Below are 13,525 nucleotides of genomic sequence, written 5' to 3' on the forward strand. Positions count from 1 at the left end.
CACGAAGCCTCTACATCAAGAGCCACACCATCAACAATGCAATGTAAACCAAAGCAAAAAGTCTATCAACCAAAGTTTCCATCACAAAAAAGCATCCAGAAGAAGCCGAAGAATGTCAACCAAGTGTTGGTATCCAAAGAGCACATCCAAGTCAAAGACCTAGTTTGGATACATGAAACACGGGTTCAACCACAACAACAAAAGGTGACAGGGTGGACAACATCAAATGAGTCAATCACTACTCAAGGCTACTTCCAAGGAAACATTAATGTTTGGGCCAAAAAGCCTAAAGTGACAGCCTGGACCTATCCACCTCAACCAATGAGTTCTACAAGGAACAAGATGCACTATCAACGGAATACAAAATACTCAGGCAAGCGAAAGAACACCAACAAAAGGCAAACAAAAAGACCCCTTCAAGCGGGCAATGCGACATGTTTGGGTACCAAAGTCACTCGCTAGTCAAATTACCCAACGCAAACAGGTGAATCAGCGAATGATTCCAGTTAAGCTACTTGAAGCACAAGGATTTTATGAAGGTAAAACACAAATATGGTTACCAAAAATTGTAGCTCAATTGGGAACAACGAAGAGAAATCAAGCAGCACAAGCTCTTACCCCAAAGCAAGCAATGACAACCAAAAGCCAACAGAAGCCAATTACAACCAAGGCTGCTGCAATCTACAGATGGATACCTTGTTATCAATTACAAAAGAAAGGCTTTTACAACGGAAATCATCAGGTTTGGATACCAAAGCCTAGTGTCCATCAAATTGTAGAAGAAGATAAAATGCCAAAGGTGGTCACACAAGGACCAAAAACAAGATGGGTTCCAAAATTGCTAGTGGAAACTCAATCAGAGAGAACCCACACATCTCGACAATCACTTCTCATGGAAATTAATGCAAAGGCTACATCAAGCCCTATCAGAGCTGAAGGACTTTTTTTACAAAGAAGTATCAACATATAACAAGCAAGTCAAGAGGAGCCAAAATATGCCAACCTACTCAACAAAATGGTGGAATCCAAAGACCAACACAATGATAGAGGCCTTAATCTCAAGAACTTATGGCATTGGGTTTCAGGCCATGAATAGGTAAGTCCAAGTCGCCATTATAAAAAAAATAGCATTAAAGTCAAGAGTCGGGCAACTGAGCCACTAAATGAGCAAGGCATTAGTCCCAAAGCTTCAAGTAATATTCTCTGTGGTCTAAGAGTCTTATCTATTCTAGGTATTGCTCAAGGTGGAGGAGTTGAGCATATTTATGTTGTGTTGCTCATGCTGGTATAGGTGAGCATAAGAGTCCAAGTCTATGTATTTTAAGTTTGGTAAAGTGAAAAGGAGAGTCCAAAAGACACTCACGCACTATACATAGTGAGTAATGAGTGGAGAAGCTTCAACATCAAAAACCCTTCTTGGAAATGTGGAAGCTATTGAGATGTCCTTGGATATCACATATGCTAACTTTGTTCCTTGAAGCACCCAATAACTCATTTTTCACACCGCATGATTTTCTTGAAAGAACTCTTGTGTGCATATAGAGTGTCCCATAATTGGCACTTGCATTACTTTGTTTCTCCCAAGCACTCACCTTGCATGAACAAGTACTCAACTTCCAAATGTTCAACCCCAATAAGAGCGTATACCAAAGGCAAATTTTTCCCATCGGGTTTTTTCCCTTTGGTCATCGAGGTTTTAAGACCCTAATCCAGACCTCATCATCAACTTCTTGTATATATTCCTTCTACATCAACAATAATGAAAGGTCTACCCAAATCAATCAACAACAACTTGGAGCAAAAACAACACGTCTCCATATGCTTATCAAGAGAATATTTTATCTTCAAGGGTAACAACAAAGCTCCATCCAACAATGGCACGTCAAATAATGGCCTACAACATCAAGCAATGAGAAATTTAGCAAGCGAGCTATCCACAACAATCAAAAGTAGCTCACACGGTGCTTCAACAATGGTGACCTATTGTAGAAAACTCAAATTGCAGTGGACTTTGAAAGAATATCCATCATAAAGTCCACGCCACAAAGAGGATCAGTTCTACATGATCAAACACTTCAACATCCATCTTTACGGCGGCTAAGATTGGCAACCAAGAGGCGAATGCACAACAAGAAGAAACGTTGCGTCGATAATCAAAGCTCAAATCATGTATCAACAACATGACAGCTATGCATCACTCAAGGAAGGGGGGAGCGTCATCAACAACAACGTGCTTCCCAAGATGAAGACCAACCTTGAAGACAACCGTATGACAAGACTGCAGAAGGTCGTGTCAAGGGACGACACGAGCTAGGAAGTGGGGAATGTTTGGAGGTGATAATGACATACAAGTGTCCACCTAGCCAAGGTGCCCGTTGGGTCAGCCGACCAAAGTTTTGATGTGGTCACATTATTTTTCCGATGTTTAATACATCAAACCCTGTAAAAGCCTAAAGACAGTCGTCTATGTCAAGTCTAAGTCAAAGATGTAATTTTTCCAATGATGTATGTAAAGGTCCATGAGAAGTTGGCCACCGGCCACTTTAGAAAGCCCTAGGTATATAATACACTAAGGTTAGTGGGAAAAGGGAGATCATTTTTTGAAGACAAGTGACTATTGCATTACGCACAGAGAGCTAACTCTTTGCTCCAGTTTGTAATCATCGCTTCTATGGCTACGGTAATCCAAATTCAGTTTTGTTTCTTGCATTGTGTTCCTCTTACTCTGCTCTTTTATTCAAGTGTAAGCATTCAAGATTCGGTAAAGGTTTCAAACGCATCCGTTTAGGCCTTAAATCGCTGTTTTGAGTGTTTATATGCATATTTTATGTTGTTTTGACCCTAGGAGAGGCTTTAGGGACCCCAAAAAGACCCTTTAGGATCATCCGTTTACTGTTTTTGCGTACTGTGGGACGAACGATCGCAATCGTTGTACCTCTCCAGAATGCAGTGACAGTGATAGGATATGTTCCGTATAGTCCCCTGTAGCTTCCCTTCAAGTTTCATGCGATTCAGATATGATTTGCATGGTGAACGGGCGTGATGACTATAGAGCTGTGTAGAAGGACATAGGCAAATTACTTGTCTTTTGTGCGTTTTATTTTCTTGTAGAGTTAGTAGTTGCATCTCTTTGAGTTCACTTCATTAGGATTGAAACCCTAGTGAGTTTCCATGCTTCATCCGACTCGCTTCCCTTGTATCGATAATTTTATGTTGATGCTTGAGAGCTATGCTATGGACGTCCGTCGTGGCAACCCGCAACCAACACTCTCTGTCGTACACAGTACGCTCACTCACAGACTTCAACACTTGTTTTAAAAATGACAAAAGGTTTTTTCATTACGGTCAAAAAGTGGTATATATACCTTACAATTCTCAAACCCTAAAGTTCCAAAATCAACCATCTACTCAATCTATCTATCAAAACTGGGATACAATCTGGAAACTTCTGTAAGTCCCAAAATTTACAAGGTGAAAAATCAGTTTTTTCGCGATGAATGAATAATTACAAAAATAATAATCCGCCGAGTAGTTAGTTGCCATGGGGTGTGTCCAGCTTCTAACAGCTTGATGCAGCAAAACTGGGATCAAAAGGGGGAAAGTGGAAGGGGGTTGTGATGCACGACAAACTTCTCTCCCCGAAGTGGTCTTATCTAAGATATGGTGGACTCTCAGGGGAGCTGATGAGGAAGTGCAAAAGTGTTGCTGAGGTTTTGGAATGGGGGGAAGTAACCAGATACTTTAAGAACTCCATATTGCAATGGTCCCCCTGGCTCTCTAAAATATTGGGGCCACCGCAAAGCTCTTACTGGATAGAAATGGCCAGGAAGGTGAATAATAAGGGGCTCATTCGACTAGAGCAATTCTGGGATGGCAACAGGAAGTGCTGGAAAACTACTGACTCTTTAGCCATCCAATTTCAACTGGATGGCTTTAAGATCTTACTAGTCTATAGGGTGATTAAAGATCTTGATAAGGTGGTGATGCCAATTTGTGAATCCAACTTTGAATAGGGTGCTTGGAGATGGCCCGGGAGTAGCCTCTTCTGGAAATCACACTCTAAAGGAATTTACCATGCATTAATGCACGAGGCTAATTGGTGTAGCCCCCTCAACAAATTATGGAAGAGGCATTGGACGGAAAAACGGTGAGAGGGAGTCATGGAGAACATCTGGAAGCCAAGATGGCCTCAATATATGAAGATATTTCTGTGGAAAGTGATGTGGGGTGCGTTGCCGACGGGCGTAAAGATACAAGAAAGAGGCATCCGGTCCGATCGTTTCTCAGGGTGCATAATAGCCAGTGAAGACCTAGCCCACCTTTTCATGGGATGCCAGGCAATCAGGGGCATGGCTGGGAAAATATGCAAGTGGATTCAAAGGACATGGCAAAATAAGTTTTTCAAGAATGCTCTCTTCTTTGGTAGTAACAGTATGGGAAGTCCTGCTCTTCTCGTTTGTACTCAAATAATCAGGTACTACTTCTTGCACCATATTTGGCAAGCAAGGAACCGCTGCGTGTATGAGGGGGATCTAGCTGTGGAAAGCTTTTGTGAAATCATCCAAGAGAGCACAGTGATGATCCACATGATCGGAGGCAAACAAGCCTCAAAGGACTAGTATAGAACAATACATAACATCTTGTAGTAAGTAAAGCCGAGGAGTAGGAGTGGTTTCTCTGCCAAGCAGATAACTTGTAATCCTTTGATCCTCAAGGCTCGGTCTGAGCTCAAGGATTGGTGTATATTTTTGTTCTTAATACTATCCACTCACAATTGTTAGTTTTTTTTTTTTTTTGTAAAGATGTGAAATGAAAGGTGAAATAAAAAGATCCATGTACTATTTTAAAGCTGAAATAACATTTAAGGTATGTCTCAATCCTCACTGAAAACAATGAAAGTATGCTAACCCATTTAAGATATGTCTCAATCATCACTGAAAACAATGAAAGTGTGCCTAACCCAGCACTCCTGTTGTAAGGCTTCTTTTAGAAAGCCAAAAATATAAAAGCGATAAAGTCATTAGGTTGAGTTTAGCTGGAATCAGTTTTCGAGAAAGGATTGCCTCAGCTTAGCCTTGAGCTGGTTGAAGATGGAGACTAGCCGATTGCAAACCATGGAGAAGGGAAGAAAAACGATGAAATATGTGAGAAAATAGTTCAAAAATCTTACAAATTTATGCTACTATTTTCGGTTCGCTTCTTTGTTATGAGAAAATTCGACCAACGGTCGCTAAATAAAGAGACTTTCTCAAATATTGACTAAAATTAATTTATACAATGCAAGAAAAGTCAAGCGTGAGACTGTGAAATAAAAATAACTCATCAATATATATGTGTGTGTGTATCTATAGAATTTACTAAAATTATGCAAGGTGAACCTTCACTTAAATATTCTAAAACAATAGAATGCAAGAAAGGTCAAGACATGTCACGATGAAAAATGAAAGGTGAAATAAAAAGATCCATTTACTATTTTAAAACTCAAAGAACATTTAAGGTAAGCCTCAATCATCACTAAAAACATTGAAAGTATGCCTAACCCAACTGTCCTCTAAGGATTCTTTTAGAAATCCAAAAAAGTGAAAGAGTCACGATTGCTTTCTAAAACAATAATAAAGTGATAAAATCATTAGGTTGAGTTCAAGGTTGTGTGTATGTATGTGTGTGTGTGTGTGTATGTATCTATAGAATTCAAGGTTGAGTTCAAGATTGTGTGTATGTATGTGTGTGTGTGTGTGTATCTACAGAATTTACTAGAATTATGCAAGGTGAAGCTTCACTTTAACATTCTAAAAGAATAGAATGCCACAAAAGTCAAGACATGTCACTATGTGAAATGAAAGGTGAAATAAAAAGATCCATTTACTATTTTAAAACTTAAATAACATTCAAGGTAAGTCTTCATCATCACTGAAAACATTGAAAGTACGCTAACCCAACTCTCCTCTAAGGCTTCTTTTAGAAAGCCAAAAACCATTTTTTTGGCCATGTTTTTCAAGGAAAACTATCTCAATTGTGCATTGATAAAATTTCCTTTTGGTCCAAGGAGACCTTAATCAATGGTTCAAAAAGTGCACCAATTCTCCATTCACTCTCCTATGGACTTCTGAAGGCCAAAAACAATCATAGAGACTAGGATGCATTCTAGTAATCCATTGAAGTATCCTTAGAATAGGATGCACTCCAGTAATACATTGGAGTACTACAAAAGAGACATTGACAAATTCTTGTTTGAAAGAAAACTTATATATTATAGTAATTTTTTAACAACTCTCGGAAGCAATACATTAGGGAGAATATTTCAAGAAACATCTTGTGTGCCACAAAAGAGAACATTGTTAGTCATTCTTTTGTCTTGAGAAGTACACATCGAGGAGATTATTTGTCTCAAGATCATCATGTTGGTTTACAATTGTGTTCTATGTATAGTCTCTATTGTTTTTCATGAACAACCGTCCTAAAAACCATGGAATCATTTTTCCTTGTGAGAAAAGTTTGGAGTTTCTCAAAAGTCTCCTCCACGTGTTTAGAAAAATGACATATGTTTTTGTCATGTTCTATGTCATTGTATACAGAGTGTCATCAAATATTCAGATATTACCTCCCTCCAAATCTTCAAATATCCTCCAAATATAACTCTATTTTTCATGACCAACTCTTTTGAACCCTAACACAATGTTTGGATTTTTGCAATTCTTGTTGCTCATAAACATGTTGAACTTGGGAATTAGGGTTGGCCATGCAAAGTTTCTTAGGGTTGGCTGCTCTAATCCGGATTAAGGCCACATCCATTTAGCCACTTTAGTCTACTTAGGGTTAGAAACTTATGGTTTGGGTACTTTGAGTTGGTTGTGCAAAGTTACTTAGGGTTGGACGTGTAAAGATGATTAGGGTTGGATGCTCTAAACCTGCTTAAGGCCATGTTGGTTTATGGGTTTTAGTCCGCTTAGGGTTAGCAAATTATGGTTTGGCTGCTTTAAGCTGGCTTTGCAAAGTCACTTAGGGTTGACCACTCTAAACCGGCTTAGGGACACATTGATTTGGCCGTTTTAGTCTCAAGGGTCACTACATTAAAAGAGGCCTATTGCATGGGTTAAATACTAAGGATTATTTTTATATATTTTGTCGCATTTTACATACACAATGGTACTAAAAACAAGATCTTGAAAAAAAATATTGCAGATTGAATAGAAAAAGGGTCCCTTTTATTGGTGAAAAATTCACATCTAAGGGGTTTCATGAATAGTCATTCAATGTATGCAATATATAGATTTTACATATAGTGAATTCCCAAGGTTTTAGTCTACATAGGGCTAGCCTCTTAAGACTTGCTTCTTATGGTTTGGCCTCTTTAATTTGGCCATGTAAATCTACTTACAGTTGGTCGTGTAAAGCCACTTAGGATTGGCCACTTTAAATCGACTTAAGATCATGTTGGTTTGGTCATTTCAGTCCATGTAAGGCTAGCCACCTAGGGTTAGCAACTTATGGTTTGTCCACTTCAATTTGGTTGTGTAAAGACACTTTGGATTAGCTGATCTACCTTGTACCTATTGATGGTTTGGGCAAGATAGCAAACATATATGGAAAGTGTGTAAATTATTTCTAAAGTCCGTTTTCATTTAGGAGAGAAACAACGCAAAGTGGTTAGCTTGAACGGAAAAATGGCAAGCAATTCCTAAAGTCCAATTGAATTTTTTCTTACGAAAACATAAACAAACTTCAAAAACACTTTTCTATCTTTGCCATTTGTGTCAACAAAAGTAGAGAAGGCTTTCTCAAACCATCAATAAGCAAGTGGTCAAGCAATATGCAAAGCGACAAGCACAAACGGCAATGCACAAGCTGTTTCTAAAGTCCATTTGCATTTTTCTTATAAAATTGCAAACAAACTTTGCAAATGGCTTGATGCTTTACATATAGTTTATCTAGACTAGTAAAATGGTGCCGCCTTCGACGGCGGAATGCCCTCTATTACCCTCAATCTCTTTGCTCTTGGAAAATTTCATAAGAACAGATGAACATTTACTCTGTGTGTGTGTGTGTGTGTGTGTGTGTGTGTGTGTGTGTTTGTTGAAGTCTACACTGCCGAAGGAGTTGAAATCTAGTATAGTCGCCCTCTTCTGGTGCCCCCTCTCTCTCCCTCTCCCTCTCTCTCTCTCTCTCTCTCTCTCTCTCTCTCTCTCTCTCTCTCTCTCTCTCTCTCACACACACACACACACACACACACACACACAGTCATCAGGGCTATAGGACCCTCTTTCATCAGTCCTCCTTCAAATTTAAAATGTAGAGGTAAATCTCAAAATTTGTAGATGGGATTACACTAAACCTTGATGTTTTTTGAGAAATTTCCTTTCTCTACATATTGGGTGGATTCTTTCTCTCTCTCTCTCTCTCTCTCTCTCTCTCTCTCTCTCTCTCTCTCTCTCTCTCTCTTTGTTGTCCATGTATTGGGCTCTCTCTCTCTCTCTCTAGCTAGAGAGAGATAGAGCTCTCTCTCTCTCTCTCTCTCTCTCTCTCTCTCTCTCTCTCTCTCTCTCTCTCTCTCTCTCTCTCTCTCTCTCTCTCTCTCTCTCTTATCAAGAGAGAGAGAGAGAGCGGCATTGTATGTGTTTGAAATTTATAAGATGGACAACATTTGAATCTTTGCAAGTTCACCTGAAAACCTTTATGCAGCAACCTAAACAAAAGTTATAACAACATATTTTCCAACTAGCTTTGCACTAACATATATAGAGTAAGTGATATTTCCCATGTCAAAAAGCATAACATGCGTAGACTTAAGATTTATAAGCTCAAAAGAGTAGCCTACGACATGCCCTGCTGTGGTATCGGACCACCCATGGCCCACGATGTAAAACACATCTACAAATCATTGGAGGAAGAGATCCTAACACAAAAACACGTAGGAACCAAGCACCGAGACTAAGATTCTGAGCAAACATAGCATTAATTGGATGGGTTCTACCTAGCTCTGCAATGGTGACATGTGCTCTGAATCCTATCTGAATAGCAACTTGAATGTAGCACAGTAAGCTGGGATCATATGAAGCATGATATATACTCACCATCAAGAATTCTGGGTAATATTGTGATCTATATCCAAACAAAAAGCTATTAATATAGATAGATATTTTGATACAAAAAAGCTATTACTTTACTATATCAACATCAACATTGTTACCTTGCTACATCCAAGTCCTCGAGTAGATGAATCACCTGCATGGCTGTGATTAGACCCCTCCATAATGGTGGATCTAATATATAATCGTTGACTGTGAGATTTAAATTCTTTAAAGTATCGAGATGTCATAAACACACATATACAATATTTTACCTCGGACGTGTCGAGGTCGTCTCCCTAGTGTGTAGGTCACAGAGGTGTTAGGATTCATATTCATTCATACATATATAATAAAGGATTAGAAATTCACCAAAAAGCACATGAATCATAAATCTAGCAGCACTACTAAATCTTAGTCAATTGTTTCAGCGAATATACCTTACTTGCGGCTACACCATGTTTCATAAGAAGATACTAAGCTTATAAATGACAAATAAATAGTCGCTCTATCGCTTCTTGTGAGAGTCACCGTGCTTTTTTATTGGATGAAACATATCCAACCACATTAAGCCCCATGGCAAGGGAGTGGGAGGGGGCAGGTCAAATTGCAACACCTCTTTGTAGACAATGTTAGAAGTGTATGTTCTTTGATCTCCATGTCTACTAACGCTTGTTAAGTGACTATCACCAACAACAACCTTGATGACAGAAGAGGATCTCACGCAAGACATGGCCACATACAGCTGACCATGGGTGAAAACAGGTGTTGGGAGATACAATCCAAGAACTCCCAATGTTGGCCTTGTGACTTGTTGATTGTCATCCCAAAAGCACAACGCAGGGGAAATTGGCGGCGTCTCAAATCAAAAGGGAGACCTTCTCTAGATCCCATGAGAAAATCAATCTTTGGAATGAACAATGCATTTCCTGCATGTGACCTTGTAATGATTTTTGCTTCAATCACTTTGCTGTGGAATTGCTTACAAATCAAGCGTGTCCCATTACAAAGACCACTTCTTGAATCCAAATTGCAAAGAAACATAACTGGAGCATTCTGTTTCAATTGTAAAACATGCGGTGGAAACCCTCCCCCAAGATCTAAACTATTTACAAACTCACTTGTGAATAAAATGCTATCACAATCTGATTCACACACTAAGTCTGCACTAACATATTCGTTATAAGTACCATGAAATTGTTGCAAGCCCAATTTAATTGTTTATAGCATCCACCTGCTTGTTCTGTGGAGCCAAAATTGCTCTATCCTTGAAAAAGGTTGCATGGCAAGAGAGTGTTTCAAGGTATCTATATATGCAAGCAACCAATGTTTGCAAATTATCTTGTGGTAGCATCATACAGGCAGGAAAAGCCACATTATCAAGTATGTCCCCATCAGAAACATCGCCATTACCAATATCAAGTGTCCATTGCACAAAATCTCTTTCAATAATATTACTGAAACAATTGACCACTCGCATATTTTGTGTTAGATGCATGATTTCTCTACTTTGCCAAATGTATGAGTGGCACAAAGATGCATAACAATGTCTGCTCTTCCTCCTTTATGCACAACAGGTAATATCTGTCTGAAATCACCACCAAGGAGGAGAAACTTTCCACCAAACAACATGTCATTTTGCATGACATCTCTTAGTGTCTTATCAAGAGCCTCAAAAGCGTGTCTATGAGCCGTGGAGGCTTCATCCCATATGGTCAGTGAACTCATTCTCAACAGCTCAGCAAGTTGACTGTTTACTCTAATGTTACATGTGGACTCAGAAGTTATATCAATAAGGATCTTGAACCTAGAGTGTGCAGTCATTCCGTTGTCGAGAAGTTGTGTTGCAATCCTGGACGATGCACATGCCAAAGCAACTTTGGACTCTCCACATATCCAAGAGAGAAATGCATTGTAGACATAAGTCTTTTCCATTCCACCTGGCCCATCCAAGAAAAAAACAGTCCCTCTGCTCATGCTAACTGCTTGTAAAACCCGATTGTAAGCTTCCCTTTGCCCAACATTGAAAGATGATTCCATTCTAGCAGAGAATACTCTTTGTTCGTCTCTGTTATATATGAACTCTTCAGCAAGCACTCCATGCTCACTCATAATTTGCAACGTGTGATCCACCTGGGGCATTCCAGAATAATCCGAGAGCCTCTTTCCATAGTGTTGAAGCATTGTCTCTAAGTTTGACAAAGCTTGGTTTTGCGCCATGTGTTCACAGATATTCGCATCATTTGTGCGAACCCTCATATGGTATACATGGTCCTCAGAAATCTCCTTACAGAAGTGATTCCACAATGCACCAGGATGTATCGGATCACAAAAAATCAGAATGACTACAAACAGTAGGCACACTTTTTTGCCCTATTTGTTGAAAAGAAGCTTCTTCCAAACAAAGAAACCATCCATCATCAACTTGGAGTGATCCTCGTGCATTACATGCTTCTTTAAATGTGTCATATACTTGTCCATTGAAGGTTCTAATATTCTCAAAAAACTTACATCCTTTGCACATGTTGAATAACATACGCAAATAGTAAAAATCTCCAGCATTCGGAACAATGTGGTACATTCTTTCAATCTATCTTTGAGTCCATGTTCTACTTGCTGGATTCCAAACCCACTTTGTTGGGAATTCTATGTACAACAAATCGCTGGCCTCTGGATATTGTTGATTTGCAACAGACCATTCAGTGAGTGTTGTCTTATGCTGGCCTCTCTCTCCACCACACTCTGTATAGTCACTCTGTCGCTGAAGATGACTTGATTTTGATGAGGCAAGTGAACTTGGAGCCTTTGTATGCCACGTTTCTCTTGATGCATGTGAAACCAAAATATATGCCAGATAGCCTCACATGTTGATACATATAGAGCATTAAGATAGTTTGTAACTTCATTTAGAAGCCCTTCACTATCTTGTAGAACAATAGTGGCCCTGTCATGTCCCTCATACACATACTTGTAGAGATATTTCACAGCAGATATAGTGGAGAAAATCTCCACATTGATACGTGCATTGTACCTTATTGACAAAAATGGATTGTATGGAACAATCCGTTTATTACTCATTTGCACTTTATTATGAACAGTGTAATTTCCATCATCCTTCGTCATGTACGTTGGGTATTAATCCCTAGCCAGAGTAGTCGAGGCACTGAAGCTTCGAGGATATTTAAACCTGCACTTTCCCTCTTTCATACATGGAGCATTCTTATTCAAGTTTCCACACGGGCCATGCACATTACACCGACTTATAACATCATACAACTGTGGAAACATTACCTTATCAAGTATCTCCACACACATAATCTTATCATAATGCAATTTCTCTGTTGGCTTATGCTCAGATGCAAGTATCAATAGAATGTGAGCACGAGGAAGGCCACTCTTTTGGAACTCAATCACAGAAATGTGTCCAATGACCTTACCAAAAATATCTCTCTTAATCATAAAGACCATCAAATCCTTGAACTTATGCTACAAAACACGGGCAGTAAGATCAGGACGATCATTGGATGTCTATCCAGGAAGTAATGCATCATGTATCTCCTTCCATCCAGGACTGCATGTGAATGTAATGAAGGGATCAGGTTTTCCTCTCTTGCGTACAATTGCCATGGAATCCTGATACAACTAGTGCATATAGCGAGGACCACCAACATACAAAGAAGGAAATACAATCCTTCCTCCAACATTAGCAACCAATAACAGTTCTCTATCATCCCTTGTTCCATCTCTTGCTCCAACCATATCTGTCAAGCCTTGATACACCTCACTTCGAAGTTCACTTTGATGATTACAAGCCCACAAAAGCCTCAACTCCTCCATACAACTATATGCATCAACAATATATTGTTGCAGTAGCCTACCACCATGTAAAAGACGTTGTGTCGTGTCATCTCTAATTTGCAATCTATACTTATAGAAATCCATTGTAGAAATATACTTTGTAGTTCCATTTACCCCCTCTCTGCGTACTTCCGCTCTTTTCACTTGCGGTATGTAAGGATTCCAACCCTCTTCACCATTTGGAAATAGCATCACATATAATAGAGGCATGTATGACCTATGGAAAATTGAGATTCTTTCTACAACACCACCCAAAAGATTCAACACAATATCACGATGGCCAACGTTGCTCTTTTCACCCTGACTAGGCATGATTGTAGCAACTTCCACACTTGTTGGAGCAACATACTGCCAGACATTTGTACGATTCTCAATAATGACCATCCTAATCTCCGGAATAATGAAAGTTTGGACCATTGTAGCAAACCCCCTAAAAGCTTGAACATACGGATTTACTCGATGCATCATGGATTGCAAGATTTCCAAAACATCCAGTTTGAGTTTAGAAACATGACTCATCTTGTTTTGCAACTCATTCTCAATGTAAAAAAAATACACTGAGCAAAGCAAGGGATTTGACCTGATTGTTCTTTTGGCATCAA

At 39.2% G+C, this 13,525-nt stretch overlaps 2 protein-coding genes across 2 annotated transcripts; both read right to left on the reverse strand.

Moving 5' to 3' along the window:
- Positions 1-10,553: 10,553 nt before the first annotated feature.
- Positions 10,554-12,188, reverse strand: LOC147460716 (uncharacterized). The gene is made up of 2 exons (XM_086503872.1): positions 11,930-12,188; positions 10,554-11,410 (listed from the first exon to the last, which is right to left on the reverse strand). Exons 1-2 carry the CDS (start codon positions 12,186-12,188, stop codon positions 10,554-10,556), a joined length of 1,116 nt encoding a protein of 371 aa, XP_086359998.1.
- Positions 12,189-12,707: 519 nt separating this feature from the next.
- LOC147460717 (uncharacterized) lies at positions 12,708-13,307 on the reverse strand. Its single transcript, XM_086503876.1, has one exon. The coding sequence runs from the start codon at positions 13,305-13,307 to the stop codon at positions 12,708-12,710; it is 600 nt and encodes a 199-aa protein (XP_086360002.1).
- Positions 13,308-13,525: the final 218 nt, after the last annotated feature.

The sequence above is a fragment of the Adiantum capillus-veneris genome, chromosome 3 (genome assembly GCF_014529385.1).
Source record: "Adiantum capillus-veneris isolate H3 chromosome 3, ASM1452938v2, whole genome shotgun sequence".
NCBI classification, from domain to species: Eukaryota; Viridiplantae; Streptophyta; class Polypodiopsida; order Polypodiales; family Pteridaceae; genus Adiantum; species Adiantum capillus-veneris.